Below are 14,462 nucleotides of genomic sequence, written 5' to 3' on the forward strand. Positions count from 1 at the left end.
GCTAGTACTTTTCACAGGACCGGGTTTCAAGCAATATGGATTCTATTGCCAGCCCCGCCACAGGCTTCCTACATGACCTTGTGCAAGTCACTTAATGCCTCTGCACCTCAGTCTCCCCTATGTAATACTTACTGACCCCAGCGCCTGATTCTGTGCCCTCCCTCCGTAAGTACTCCCATTATTACTCAGCAGAGTGGAGCCATCAGAGTGACTGTAGGTAGGCTTCACTCATTCGCGTTTGCAAGACGCTTCGAGAGCAGAGGCTAGCTGACACTATAGCAAAGGCACTATAGTTGGCACTAGCTAAAGGACCAGAACCATGTACTAGGCGCTGATAACAAACTGAAGATGGGGGCAGGGTGGGAACGGGGACAATCCTGAAGACGCTGGCATTTCCAAACTGGCCACTCCATCGGGTTTGAGAGAGAGAGATCTTCATTTCCAGAGAATCTGGCGTTGGGAGGTAGAGGGAGAAAAATCAGCCTTGTGTTTCTGTAACTTACATCTGTCCCACTAACAGCAGCCCAACAGACAAACTCAGGAGCTGCTTACTGCTCCACACTAAGAAGTTCTGAGTCTAATGCTAAGATGATTAGTTCAGTCAAATGCAACTGTCTGGAAAGGGAGGAAAAGTCATCGCCCATCACTGGGAATTAAAATGATTCAGAGTCCAAACTGAACTCATCAAATTCACGCAAGTAGCTATGTAAATAGAAATCAGGTTCAGCTTTTAGTTACTGAAAATATAAAAGAGACTAAGATTCACTTTTTAGAAGGAAGGTGTAAGCTAGTGGACTCTCTTACCAGCTTGAGAAAAATCAGTGCTACACCAGTGACTACTTCCGGCCCTGGCCTCCGGGCACAAGTTATTGGTTAACCAGATACTTAGGCAAAATATCAAAATAAAGAAGTTCTTCTGCCCTACCCGGGCTACAGTCCCAGGGACTTTTCTCTCACCTCTCTCAGCCAGTGCCCTGACCCAGGGATTTCTATAGGAACCTTTCTATGCACTACAATGCTTTTCTTCCCCAGTCCATTTACCTAGGACCCATCCAAGAGCCAGGGCTCCATTTTCTACTCCTTGTAGTTCACCAGCCCAACTGATCATTTGAGGGCCTCTATAAGGACCAGGTGCGTTCAGGCAATCATTTGTCCCCTGGCATCAACTGGGAGGCAGCTAACTAGTCACAGGTGGGACTGGGCCCATCTCCCCTTAAAGGTGCCTGAAGGTCTCCTGTTGCACCATAGAGGAAGGAGAATGAAGCACTAGGAGATGGTAATTCTCCCATTGATCAGGAAGTAGTAGCCTGACCTTTCAGGAAAAGAACACATGAAACTATCCAGCTGTCTAGTTGACAGGTATCAAGTGTTATCTCTACACTATTACAAGGCTCGCGTGTACATAACATGGAATGGGGATTCAACTCTGAAGATACTGAAATACAGTGAGAGAAGGAAAGCACCACCAGTGCTACCCAGCGTTCAGCTATATCAGGTGGCCTTCCGCGTGCTGGTATACTTGGAATGTTTCTGCTGCAAGTAGATCGTTCCCCAGTTGCTTCATCAATCACAGACATTCCAAGTGTAAGTCGTATGATGCAGCAAACCCCTTGGGACTGGAAAGCAAGGGGAGAGAATCAAGTCCAGTATGTGCTTTGCTATCTTCGAATTGCAACTAGAGATGCTGGTCAACAGTGAAGTCGTCAAAGGAACTCTGACCTTTCAGTCCTTTCCACTCAAGAGGAAATCTACAGATACAGGAAGGCCTACACACCTTGTCTAGCCCTCTGCACTCTGAACGGAAAAAGTGTGCGTGTCTTACAGTCTATATACCACCACCACTATTGCCCACACAAACCAAATTAAAAATAAAGTGTTTCAAGTCAGCTAAAGGGTCCACAACAGAGTCTAAATCTAAAGACTATCACCAGGAAAAGTGTTGCCAGATACACAAAGAGCAGAACCTGCTAGAAAAGACACCAGTACCTGATGTATTAACACAAGATCCCAAATCCAGTCTCTTCCTAACACAAATTGCCTATGGCTCAGCTAAAAGATGGCACAAAACATGATGCAAAGAAAAACTCCATGAGCCTGTGAGTAGCATAGTAAAGTGTCAGCAGCCAAGCAGCTATGATGTTATCATTAGTACCATAGTTTACAATATTGCACTCCTAAGCAGGAGTAGATCACATTCCAGGACAAGACCTGGTCCATGCTATTATATTAACGGGGGAGAGGAAAATCAAAGAAATAAGCAGCAGGAACTACACTAGGAACCCAACTGCTGCTGACTGTGATTGTCAACACATTGTGATTGTCAGCTCCTCCTGCCATCCCCTCTCAGTCTGCGTTGGAAACACTTTGGCCATTGGTTTAGACAGCTTGATCCATTTCCATGTCATTAATGAAGGCATGACAAGTGCTTCATTCCACCAGGTGCAGATGGACCCTTCATCTAACAGCATCTCATCCTGGCTACTTCCTATAGGACCCAGGAGCTGCCGTAACAGCATAGACCAATGGCCCACATGCAGTATCATTGACCTCTGCCCAGGACATAACTAACACTTCAGAGGAAGCATGACACGCTGAAGTCAAACCTTCCCACTTCACGTGGATCTCAACTGTCATTTGAGAAACACCTCCCCAGGGAAGGGACGCTCAGGTGACAGTCACTTATCTTTCCAACTTCCATATGAGTTACTTTGCTAGGCCCAACTCCACACGCCCTTGCAGTAAAGCCCTCCCAGGAGTAGGGAAGAGAATTCAAGAACTCCACTTGATTCAGCCAGTTCGTCTTGTAGGATTTCTGCTCCATGCTCCTACCGGGGGCAGGGCTTTACAGCCTTAAAGAGAGCAGAGTGTGGGCCTTCAAACTCCAAGAGAACCTGAGGATCCATGAGGAAGGGATGTTCCAGACGAGTGGATTCTTTGGGATGGGCTGCTATGGGTTCTCCACGCTGCACCTGAGCTCTACAGCCTCCAAGCAGGGGAGGTGATGTGGTGATCAGGACTGCTGACTTTCTGGAGGAAATAACTCTGGTGTTTGAGCCCGAGGGGAAGAATCCTGGGGAGTGACTGCTCCTGGTTGCCACATGCAGTGCCACAGTGGTGCGGTGCTCAGACAGAGGGGCTCCTGCAAGCTCAAGGAAAGGGGAAAAAAGCTGGAAACTTAAGCCAAGTTCCACAGAGGAACTTAAATCCAGATTTAGGCATCACTGCAATCCACAAAAACCCCACTCAGCGGCTGCCGAACCCTGTAGGTGCCTTAAACTCACACAGCACCCTACATTTTTGTTGCAGAAGTTCCCTGAGCACCTATATTTCTGCATCTGGGCATGTGCACTTCTGCCTTGCTTTAAGCAGGAAGGCCTACACACCGTGTCTAGCCCTCTACATTCTGAACGGAAAAAGTGTGCGTGTCTTACAGTCTATAGACCACTACCACTTTTGCCCACACAAACCAGATTAAAAATAAAGTGTTTCAAGTCATCTTACATTTCAAGTCTTACTTACATCGAAGTCCCAGAGCGATCCACAAACTGGGGGAAGATAGGCACTCCTCCTCTTATCTTGCCTGTGGGGCCCAATCCAGTAGGCATACTGAGTACACCTAACTCCATACAAAATGCCTGGGGACAGGAAGAGGCAGCCTCCCTTTAGCCCAAAGATTAGGTAACATCTCTGGGATAGGGGAGACCCTGGTTCAATTCCCTCTTTGTCTGATAAGGCATTTGAATAGCGATCCCAGACCTCTCAAGTGAGTGCCCTAACCACTCGGCTAAGGAGTGAGAATCCCTATCTCTGGCCTAACTAATTATTCAACTTCTACGGAAGAGACAGAGAGAGAGTCCCACATCACAATATCCCACAGTCCAATGATTGATGCCCCCTCCTGAGAGGCGGGGAGCCCTTGTCCAAATCCCTTCTTATCAAGTAGAAGGCAGAACTGAACGGGGGTCTCCCACATCCTGGGGGAATACCCTAACTACTGGGCTAAAAGTTATAGAAGAGGTCATGGTCATCCTCCTGCTCCTCCCCATCCCAATGGTCCATTGTGTGGCACTAGGCAAGTGCCTAACTCATTCTTGTAAGAAACGGCTTAGGCACCTAAGCCACCTGACTCCGGGAGAGGAGTTCCCAGTTGTGAATCACAAGCAGAGATGGGCACCTCCCTGCAGCCCAGACTTACGTGCTGAACTCTGTCAGAAGGGTGGAGCTTAGCCCTCCCCACTTCTTGGCATCTCTCATTGGCTAGCTCAGGCATCTCCCCACCTAGCATATTGGCTTTTACATGAAGCCTAGGCACCGAACTCAGGCTTTGTGGATCCCAAAGTTGTTCGAGTGATTTTCTCGGTGCCTAAAAGTTAGGCATTGCAGTGCCTAAGTCCCTTTATGGATCTGGGCCTTTTCTCTTCTTCTCCTTCCATGAATTTGCCCACCTCTGTGTCACAGAGCAGAGAGAAGCACAGGGCTCCTAGTTACTAACCTAGGCAAAGAACAGGGATATAACTAGCCATCTGAAGTTCATACACATACTACATTTATCAAACCATTCCCTCCTGCCTATCCCAATCTTCTTTCCCAGGAGTAAAAACTCCTGATCTGCACTAGTGTAGATCTCACCACTAGAGAATCAAAGCCATAATCTCTGAGGGTAGACAGATAGTTAAATACAGTATGATTACTAATGCAGTAGCAGAGAGACAACCAGAGTGTGAAGAGCAAAACAAACCTGCTAGTCTCAGCAGGAAATGTTGCCAGCAGAAACGTTAAACTGTTCACCATGGCTTACATGCCCTATGTCCACCTACCCCCAGCTCAGTCGTTCATTAAACTAATATGTTAATACAAAGCTACATGCAAACTATCTATTCCTCACCAAGGGTTTTTCAGTCTTGCATTCATAAATCAGTAGAGATATAAGGGGCAGGGGGGAAGAGATGGGCTCCAGCTGTGAAGTCCAGTCCCCGACCTAAACTTTGCCAAAGTCTCATAAACACACATTCTAGGTGAAATCCTGGCCCCACTGAAGTCTGTGGGAAATTTGCTATTGAACGCAATGGGGCCAGGATTTCACCCTCTTTATTAAGAGAATGTCAAGCTTGTGCAATTATTATTATTCCTGTTTATTACTATAGTGCTTAGGCACCAACCAAGAATGGGGCCCCACAGTACAAGCCCACACATACACTTCATGAGACAGAGGAAAGCAACTGCTGTACTAAGTTTCTTGAGATCTCAGGGTTCTGCCAAGGCCTAGAGCCACTTACTTTAGCCAGGTATACAAGGCACTGCACAGAGTACGTGGCAGCCCCTGCCCTAATGAGCTTACATTCTAAACAGAGAAGACAGACACAGGGTAAAAGACAGGGATAGAGCATAAATAAAGAACTCAAAGGCCAGGAAAGTCCACAGCACGGTTGTAAAGTCAAGGTTTAAGATTGCTTTGGCTGAGGCAGGACCCCTTAAGAGCTCTTCCTCATTCAATCTGGAACATGGTCACTATGCAGCTGAGCGAATGGTACATTTGTGCACAGCGCAGCTGCAGTTCCATCTGAACGTTGCTTTTCAAGTGTTAGGGGTGTTCCGAGTGCACTGTCCATGCGCGAAGGGCGGTTTTCATGCTCTCCTAACTGCCAAATCAAAACGAATATTCACCGGAACACTCCAAGGCACTTCTCAGTGAGGGCTGTTAACCTGCTAATTTTCAAATTAGGTTTGGTCTAGACCGCTAAAAAAAAAAAAAAAAAGTGTGTTTTTACCATGGATTAACTAGAGTGCACTAGCTAAAACCCTAGTGGAGACAAGGCATTTTAGTTTTACTGCAAGGTCAAGCACAGGTGGAGGGTATAGCACCAACCTTGCCTACCAGCTACCTCACGGTAAACTCTATAGTGCAACTCAGCCTGGATGTGAGGACCTAAACAGAGGTCCACGTCTAAATCTTGCAGATTCTTTCAGCAGAACATCAGCAAAATAAGACCTTTCTTGTCTTTTCACACAGCAAAACTCTCATCCAAGCTCTTGTTATCTCGCATCTTGATTACTACACCATCCTTTTCCCTGGCCTCCACAAATGTCCCACTCAGATCCATTCAGAGCATTGCTGCAAAGATCATTTCTCTAGCCTATCGCTTTGGTCACATTACCCATCTGTTGGCATCCCTCCATTTGCTCCCTCTTGTCTATCACATCAAATATAAGCGATTTATCTTCCCTTTCAAAATCTTTCACGACCTAGCCCCACCCTACCTATTATCTGTCATTCAGAACTGTAAGGTCTCCTCCCACTTCCACCCGGGCCCATGAGGCCAGTCACCATTGCCCTCTTGTTAAATTTTCAAATAAACACCTTTGTGCTTTCTCCCATTTCCACCCAGGTATACCGTCAGGCCCACAGGCTTCAGAAGCTGGTGTTCCTTCCAGCAGAGTTTTCACCAAGTTAACCCTTAGAGGGTCCCATTTAAACCCCACACTTGGGAGGCGTTCCCTGTACACATCTGCAAAGCCACCTCATTATCCACCTTCAAATCCTTCCTCAAAGCTCGCCTTTGCTGTGATGCCTACCAAAAAAACTTGACAAGTTAGGCTGCTGATGTGCAGAGACCATAGCCTATCATACTGACCAACATCATCTGTTTCCTTGGATACAGACAAACTGATGGGGAAGTACATCTGTTGTCTTTTTTCTTACAAACTAAGTATTAACTCTTTGGGGAAAGGACCATCTTTTTGATCTGTTTTTGTACCCCACCTGGAAGAATGGGGTCCATGCCTGGGGCTCCTAGGTGCTGAAGCAATAAAAATAATAGAATATGGTGCTTTATCTCTATTAGGATTTTATACTGAGATAACTAACATGCAATAGTTATCTCACTGTTAAAAACAAAAAAAACTTTGCGGCATTGAAGACTTGCATTGCCAGTGCAGCATTAGAGCTGTCAACAAATAGTTGCAAACATATACATATATTGGCAGAAATCAAGCCTAGAAACCCATAGGTGATGTTTTCAAGAAATTATTCATGATGCAAAACAGGTGCTTAGAATGGAAACACTTAGGCATCTTTAACTATAGCTTAAGTGCAAATAACAGCTATAACGTACACATACACTTCATGAGACAGAGGAAAGCAACTGCTGTACTAAGTTTCTTGAGATCTCAGGGTTCTGCCAAGGCCTAGAGCCACTTACTTTAGCCAGGTATGCAGCATTCCTTATTGTCTCCACCATCTCTCTGCCTGCAGGGTGCACCTTTGCCACATGCACCCACATCCTCTCCCAGGTCTGCCCGTCGATTGGGAAGCCACTTTTATTGACGAGGAAAAGCACCCCTCCATCTTTGTCTTCTTCTTCTGAGCCCCCGTTGTTGGCTGTGCTGACAGGCCGTGCATGAGTGCTCCTTGACCGGCCCCCTTTGGCTCCCTTGGGATGGGGGCAGTGGTGGGCATTGGAAGTAGAGCCTGTCATGATGGGTTTGAATTGCGAGAGTAGTCCAAGTAGGACGTATGTATACAGTTCAATGCCACAACAAGGAAGCCTTATCCATCTCTCACTTGCTGCCACAGCAACTAGGCAGAGTGGTTATTAGCTAAAATTAGCCAGCGTGAGTGCTGCTGGGTTTGTTCTCTTGTGGGCTGAATCTAAAACCAGCAGAGGGTGAGAAAGAGGGGGAAAGAGAAAGCATGTTAGCAGAAGAAGAGGAGCAGAGTTTATGCAAAGCATTCAGCTCACTGCATCACCTAAGGCTGGCACACGAGAGGATAACAACATGGCTAGATCCCTTTCCGTATCAACTAAGACTAACAGACAAAAGGAAAATAGCAATCTGGAGAGACACCTCTCTGTAAAACTCCTGCAGGCGTCACACAAGGGTGACAATAGCAATCTACCTAGATCCCTCTCCCCATATTACCCCTGGGGTTCCCAAAGTGACCTGGACCTGGCTAGATCCCTCGGCATATCGCGCCTAGGGCTGTCACTCTGGCTAGATCCCTGTCTGCATCACCCGGTTCAATCTGAGACAATGCCGGAGTCCAAAATGCAAACGCAACAGAATCCCCCTCGAACTGAAGCCCAGAGACCCCGCACTCCACACTCACCCTCTCCTCTTTCCTCGGAGGTGGGTGATTCTGTGCCAGCCGCCAGCAGCAGAGACCCAGACTGCAGCACGACCAGTCTTATATCAGGCTCAGCTCCAGACGGGTCCGCTCGCAAGCGATCCCCAGCAGCAGAGGGCTGGGCAGGGAGCGGGTGGCTGCCTGGCTGCTTCCCCCGCTGCTGCTGCTGCCGGCCGCTCTTTAACAGACATTCCACCCCTGCCCTGAGTCCGCCCCCCGCCGCCTCACCTGGTCGCAGCGGGATTCATTGCGCCACGGACCCTCCGGGAGGCTGGGGCTGCTGCGGCTGCCTCTTTCGCCTTAGCCCATGGTCCATGATTGTTACTCTCTGACACGTAACCATGTTACCCGGCAGCCGCCGACGTTCCGAGCGCCCCTATTGGCTGCCGCAACAAAGAGGGGCGGCCCCGGGAGCTGGAAAGCCAGGCTGAGAAGCTTTGCCGAGTTCTGCTTGGCGGTGATCCTGCCAGGGGGCGGGGCCAGCGGGAGAAATCTGAGCAGTCAGAGCTGGAGCTGAGCTGCCCTCGGTGCCTGGAGCTCCCAGTGGTTCAGTGCGTTTAAATCATAAATCGGGGTGTGACATGTTAGACATTTGTACGTAGATGAAGATTAATTCTCTAGCACAGTATTCTGTGTCGGAACATTTATTTAACATACTGTGCTAATTATTCTAAATGGGGGTAGATTATTGCTTTCTCTGGTACTCACAGGCTGCAAGACACTTCACAGCGACAATCCCTGTCCCAAACAGTTGACAATCTAAAACCTCAGTCCTGTAATCAGATCCACACGGGGTGACATTTGTATCTGTACAGATCCAGTCACAGAACCATGGTCTAAAGCAGGGGCTCTCAAACTTCATTACACTTTGAATCCGTTCTGACAGCAAAAATTACTACGTGACCCCTGGAGGGGGTCCGAAGCCTGAGGCCCCCCAAGCCCCACTGCTCCGGGTGCGGGTGAGGGTGCAAAGCCAAAGCCTTGGACAAAAATCGAAGCCCAAGGGCTTCAGCCCCAGACAGGGGAGCTGCAACGTGAGCCCGACTGCCCAGGGCTGAAGCCCTCAGGCTTTGGCTTCAGCCTCAGGCAGTGGGGCTTCGGCTTTGGCCCCAGGTGCTGGGGCTTGGACTTTAGCTTTGGCCCCGGGCCGCAGCAAGCCTAAACCAGCCCTGGCAACCCCATTAAAATGGGGTTGCAACCCACTCTGGGGTCCTGACCCACAGTTTGAGAACCGCTGAAAGTGCCACCCTGCCCACCACTTTTACCCTCTCTCCCGTACCTCAGTGTGTTGTAACCAGCGACACTAACATTCCAGTCATACACATCGTCCCACCAGGTTTCCCCATTTCCCCTCCCCAGGGAGAACTTGCAACTCCTCTTCCTTACTGCCCAGATTCCAGTGCCAAGAGCAGTATTGCTTCCCTTCAAGAGTGATACCTTGCAGAGCACCTACACCGCACCACAGTATTCCCCTGAGTCCAGACTTGTGTTACTGCAGGATGGGTTATCTGTAAGCCAGGGAGAGACTCCACCTCACTGGTCCCTTTCTTCCCTCCTTTGGAAGGTGCCGGGGGAGAAAGAGAACATGTCCCCAGGGCTGAGGCAGCATGGGATTGCTGGAGTTGCAGAATGGGATTGCTGGCGTTGCAACATGCTCTCCAGGAACCCTCAAGCCTTCCCTATCAGCGCTGCAGCATCAGAACTGCAGAGCCTGGACTGGAGCAAGGGAAAGGCCTGTTTTCCACAGAATCCTTCCCTCAGGCCCAGAGCATTTAGAGCAGAAATCCCTGGGGGCGTTAATGTTGCTCTAAAAAGAGCTGCACAGCTTCTTGACAACACCACGCAAAGTGATCTGTTTGTAGAGACGCATAAAGCCCTGCACTGATTTCTCTGAGAGGATTCCCCCGAGCTGTTGGGGGAGGCAGGACCTTATTCCTTACCTCTCGTGACAGGGCTGTGAGAGAGCTTGTAGAGAGCCAGAGGCAGCTTTCTAGAGGGTTAATTCAGAAATTCCGTACGGAACCTAGGGGCTGCGGCCTACGCCAGGAAGGAGCCAGGTGGTTGTTGGAATGACTCTAGAAGGAATGCCATGGGATGGCTCTCTGATCACCTCTTCACTCTGCTTCTTCCCACACCCACCTTTGGGGTAAGTCCATCACCTCCTCCTTAGTGCGTGTGGGCTGGAAACCAGATACTGCCGTAGAGAGGTTGCCCACTCAGCCCATGAACAGGAGGATCCATTGCAGCTCAAGTCCTCCTGCTTGTCACAGCCCAGAGGAATGCATGACACTGAGCCTGGACTCTGTGACTGCATTAGTCACCAACAGGGGAGTGTGGCAGGAGAGGACACATAACATGTCTACAAATAACTTTTTCTGGACTGCTGAGGTGGGGGGAGAGAGGCCAGATTCCATCTGGCTCCTTAGGACTCTGAGGAAGCTCTGGGATCTGGAGAGAGGTCTCTGGAGCCTTGGGATGTGCAGGTTTGGAGACATGTGGCTGCTACCTAGTCCAAAGTAACCTGCTGTGCTCCCCCACAAGAGCCATATTAACAGGCACCACTGCAAGTGACCCCCATGCCTCTCTATTTCCTTGACCACATGTATCGTGTCCTTTTTCTACTCCAGAAAAAGAGGACAAGAGTTCACTACAGCTACCACCTCAGGGATTGGTTGGGTTGAGATCAGCTGGTAGAAGTATGCAATATGGACAGAATCTGGGACTTCAAGCCCCTAGACTGACCTCTTACCTTTATGGACCTGCCCTTTCATCATACGCGGCTATTTTAAAGTTTAGCGTGATAGTAAAGAGACCCATTTTTAACCCTTTACCACCCAAGACAAAGCCCGCAGTATTCATCATTAACTATTTGTTTCTACTCTCCTGGCTCCCAAACTGCTTTTCCTCCCTACTGCCACCAGCCACCTTTGAGTTCTCCCTCTTCTCTCCCCAGCTCTGCTCACTTGATTGCAGCATCTCAGCGGATGGTCCAGTTTTGCTCTTTCACTTCCATTCTTCTTCACTTCTGTGGATGGCTGCATTTGCCATTGAGCAGCCTGATGGAAATACCTGAGCCCTCTGCCTAGGCACACAGGCCCAGCAGCTAATGCCAAAGACCGGCCCCCCTGAGAGCAGGGGGAGATTAGTTTGGAGTGTCAGGAGTGGAGGCTTGGCCCATGGGGACCCCAGGCACTGCAGCTGCTGCCACCTACATGGTGAATCCTCCAACCCATCGCCAAACGGCTCTTCCATGTTCTGCAAACTGGCCCCACTGGCTGACTATCTAGGAGAACAGACACCCTTTGTTAGAGCAGGAGAGTGTCTTCAATACAGCTCTCTTTCCATGGCTCCCAGAGGGTCATAGGGAAATACCTGCAAGTCTCTAGGAGTCTCTCAAGGAGTTCCCTGCTCAGACACTTGGCACCCCACTAGCAATGGTCTCTGACAGTGACACTGCAAAGGGGAGCTCAGCAGATGGTCCCTTCTATGGCTTCCTGAGTGGGAGGGAGGTTGGTCTTGTCATTTAAGGCCTAGCTGTCAGAGTCAGGACTCCTGGATTCTCTGGCTTTGGAAGTGGGTGGAGTCTAGTGGTTGGAGCTGGACTGGTATCAGTACCATGCTTCCTTCCTGCCTCTCTCAATGATGTTGTGTGAGACTTTGCAGCCAGTTGCTTTCCATCCCTGTGCGCCAGCTAACAGAGATAATACTGACCCACCACCAGAGGGGGCTGGCAGGGGTCACTACCGTAATGACTCAAGTTGGAGTGAATTGTGCTCTTGGCAGCGAAGGGCCCAGATTCAGACCCCATGGATACCCAACGTGTCTATAGGTGGCCATGGTTTGACTCACCTAGCATTACAGGCTGTTTAGCCCGGTCCTGGCCATGCCTGGTGCATCTGCTCCTGCCCCTCTCTGGCACACAGCTCCATCACACACAAGAACATGGCCCACCAAGGACAATCTATCAGCTCCCATCTGGTGTTCACCTCCAAGATGGATGGTGAGCCCTAGTCAGACCACAGAAAGACAGGGTGGTGTTCTTTGGTGGAAACTGGAGGAGCTTCAGCCTCTGCTCTCACCTCCACCCACAGGCTAAGGGCTTCAAAAGTGATTCCTGATCCCAGGTAAACAAAGTAGCTGAGCTGAGGCCAGGGTGGGTGGAATTACTGCTGGGACGGAGCCTAAGAGAAGAGCAGATTTCTCCTCTGCTCATGGGAGATTCCCACAGGAAAAGCAGCTGGGGCGGGGGTGGGGGCAATACAAGCACCACCCCTCAGCCCTGAATAGCAGGCAACTGGGACTTTGGGAGCCAAGGGACTGGTGTATCTTGCCGGACAGCAAAAAAGAGCATTGGAGAAATTGTACAAAGTCAATGTCACGGCTGGGTCAAGGGCAGCCAGACCTACTGGTCAGAGCCAGAGTCCACACTCACATGACAGGAGTCGAGAGTCAGCTGGGTCAGGATACGGGAAGATCAGAAGCAAAAGACAAACTTGTGATCGCAACCACAAATCAGATGCCAGAAAATCAAGCCAGGGGAGCGGCAGCAGAAACAAGCAGGACACGGTCCAGGACAGGGAGCAGCCCTGGTGTTCAGTCAGCTTCCTGTTCCTGCTGCTTCCTTGCGCAGGGCCAGAGGGCCAATTAGCTTCTCTGGGACTCCTCCAATAGGACCTCAGGAGTGGAGCCTCAAACTGGGGCTGAACTCATGGGTCCTAGGTAAGCAATTTTCAGCAGCTTCCAGGTGGAGGGTTGGAGTGTGGCTGCTCCCATGAACCCTGCAGACCCAGGTTGATCTCTCCCCGTTCAAACCTCCTGCAGAAAACATTATCCAGGATCCTGGACACATCCTCTGAGAATAAAATGAGGATATCATGATGAGAAATAGGTCTTTGTACCAGGGCTGGGATCCAGGGATAGGGAAAGCTCCCAACCAGGATATGTAGCAGGAGCCCCCTGTTTGTTGCAAGAGCCCCAAGTGGCAGGAAGAGTGAACAGTTCTTACCTCCAGGAGATGCATGGGATCTTCCATCTGAGCCTCAATGAGACCCATGTTGCTTGGTTTGACAGGATGAGATCACCTGTCCCCACTGCTCCCTGAGCTGGGCTGGCTGCACGATACATCTGTGTGAAAGGCTGAGACAGAGCCTAAACGTCAGATGTGACAATCAGGGTTCTGTCACCCCATGGGGAGAACAGGGGGTCAGAACCCCAAAGAACAAGCAATTGAATCAACTGTTTCAATGCAGAATTATTGTGCCATATAGGTACATCCTAAGGTCCTCTCATGGATTGGTAACTGGTTAAAAGATAGGAAACAAAGGGTGGGAATAAACAGTCAGTTTTCAGAATGGAAACAGGTAAAGAGGTAAAGGCAGGTAAAGAGGTAAAGAGTGGTGTCCCCCCAGGGATCTGCACTGAGACCAGTGCTGTTCTACATATTCATAAATAATCTGGAAAAAGGGGTAAACAGTGAGATGGCAAAATTTGCAGATGATAAAAAGCTACTCAAGTTAGTGAAGTCCCAAGCAGACTGCCAAGAGCTACAAAAGGATCTCACCAAACTGCACGACTGGGCAACAAAATGGCATTGTTCAATGTTCAAAATCCAATGTTGATAAATGCAAAGCAATGCACATTGGAAAATACAATCCCAACTCTACGTCTAAAATGATGGGGTCTAAATTAGCTGTTACCACTCAAGAAAGAGTTCTTGGAGTCATTGTGGATAGTTCTCTGAAAACAGCCACTCAAACACGCAGTCATCACTGTGAACAGAGGGCAGAGGCCTGTGTGGGGCAAGGAGGGCAGGGATTTGGGAGGGAAGAGCAGAGGATCAAACACTTTCTTAATGTGGGTCAGGATGATCCCCATTTCAAAGATAGAGAAAGTGAGGCACCAGGTAGGAGTGTGACCTGGCCAGGATCACATTACCACTCAGTGGCAGGACTGCAGTACAACCCGTTCCCTGCTCTCATCACTGGACCCTGCTGCCCCTTCTGTATGACCCCTCCAGCAATCCTCTCCCATAGGCCATCCCCACCACTCTCCAGTACGAGGTTGTTTCCATAATGGAAGCAGGCTTGTAACAGAATTCACACACCAATAGGCGCCCCTTCCTGGCAAGGCCTGGTGTCACAGCTTTCTTGCTGGGCTAGCACCCCTGCTGATAGTCGCTAGGGTGCTCTGGCAGGTTTTTGGCTGGGAACTCAGCCCTTCAGCCAGGTGACCGTCTTTGAGTCCACTCCTTCCTGGATTGCGCTCATCCCAAACTAAATTCCAAAAAGGTCCTTTACAGAAACAAGGTCTTCTGTCCCTTTGAGGGCTCTTCCTCAAC

The 14,462-nt window shown here is 49.5% G+C and overlaps 1 protein-coding gene across 5 annotated transcripts in view; it reads right to left on the reverse strand.

The window, feature by feature from the left end:
• Positions 1–12,379, reverse strand: part of VASH2 (vasohibin 2) — a 72,350-nt gene extending 59,971 nt beyond the window's left edge. The window contains exons 1-2 of one of the 5 annotated variants that reach the window (XM_048843146.2): positions 8,354–10,034; positions 7,200–7,648 (exon numbers count right to left, since the gene is read on the reverse strand). In XM_048843146.2, the coding sequence (XP_048699103.1) occupies positions 7,200–7,475 (276 nt within the window). In that variant the 5' untranslated portion in view covers positions 7,476–7,648; positions 8,354–10,034. The other 4 variants (XM_048843148.2, XM_048843147.2, XM_048843150.2 and 1 more) reach the window with 4 other exon arrangements.
• Between the last annotated feature and the right edge of the window lie 2,083 nt (positions 12,380–14,462).

Source organism: Caretta caretta, chromosome 3 (genome assembly GCF_965140235.1).
Source record: "Caretta caretta isolate rCarCar2 chromosome 3, rCarCar1.hap1, whole genome shotgun sequence".
NCBI classification, from domain to species: Eukaryota; Metazoa; Chordata; order Testudines; family Cheloniidae; genus Caretta; species Caretta caretta.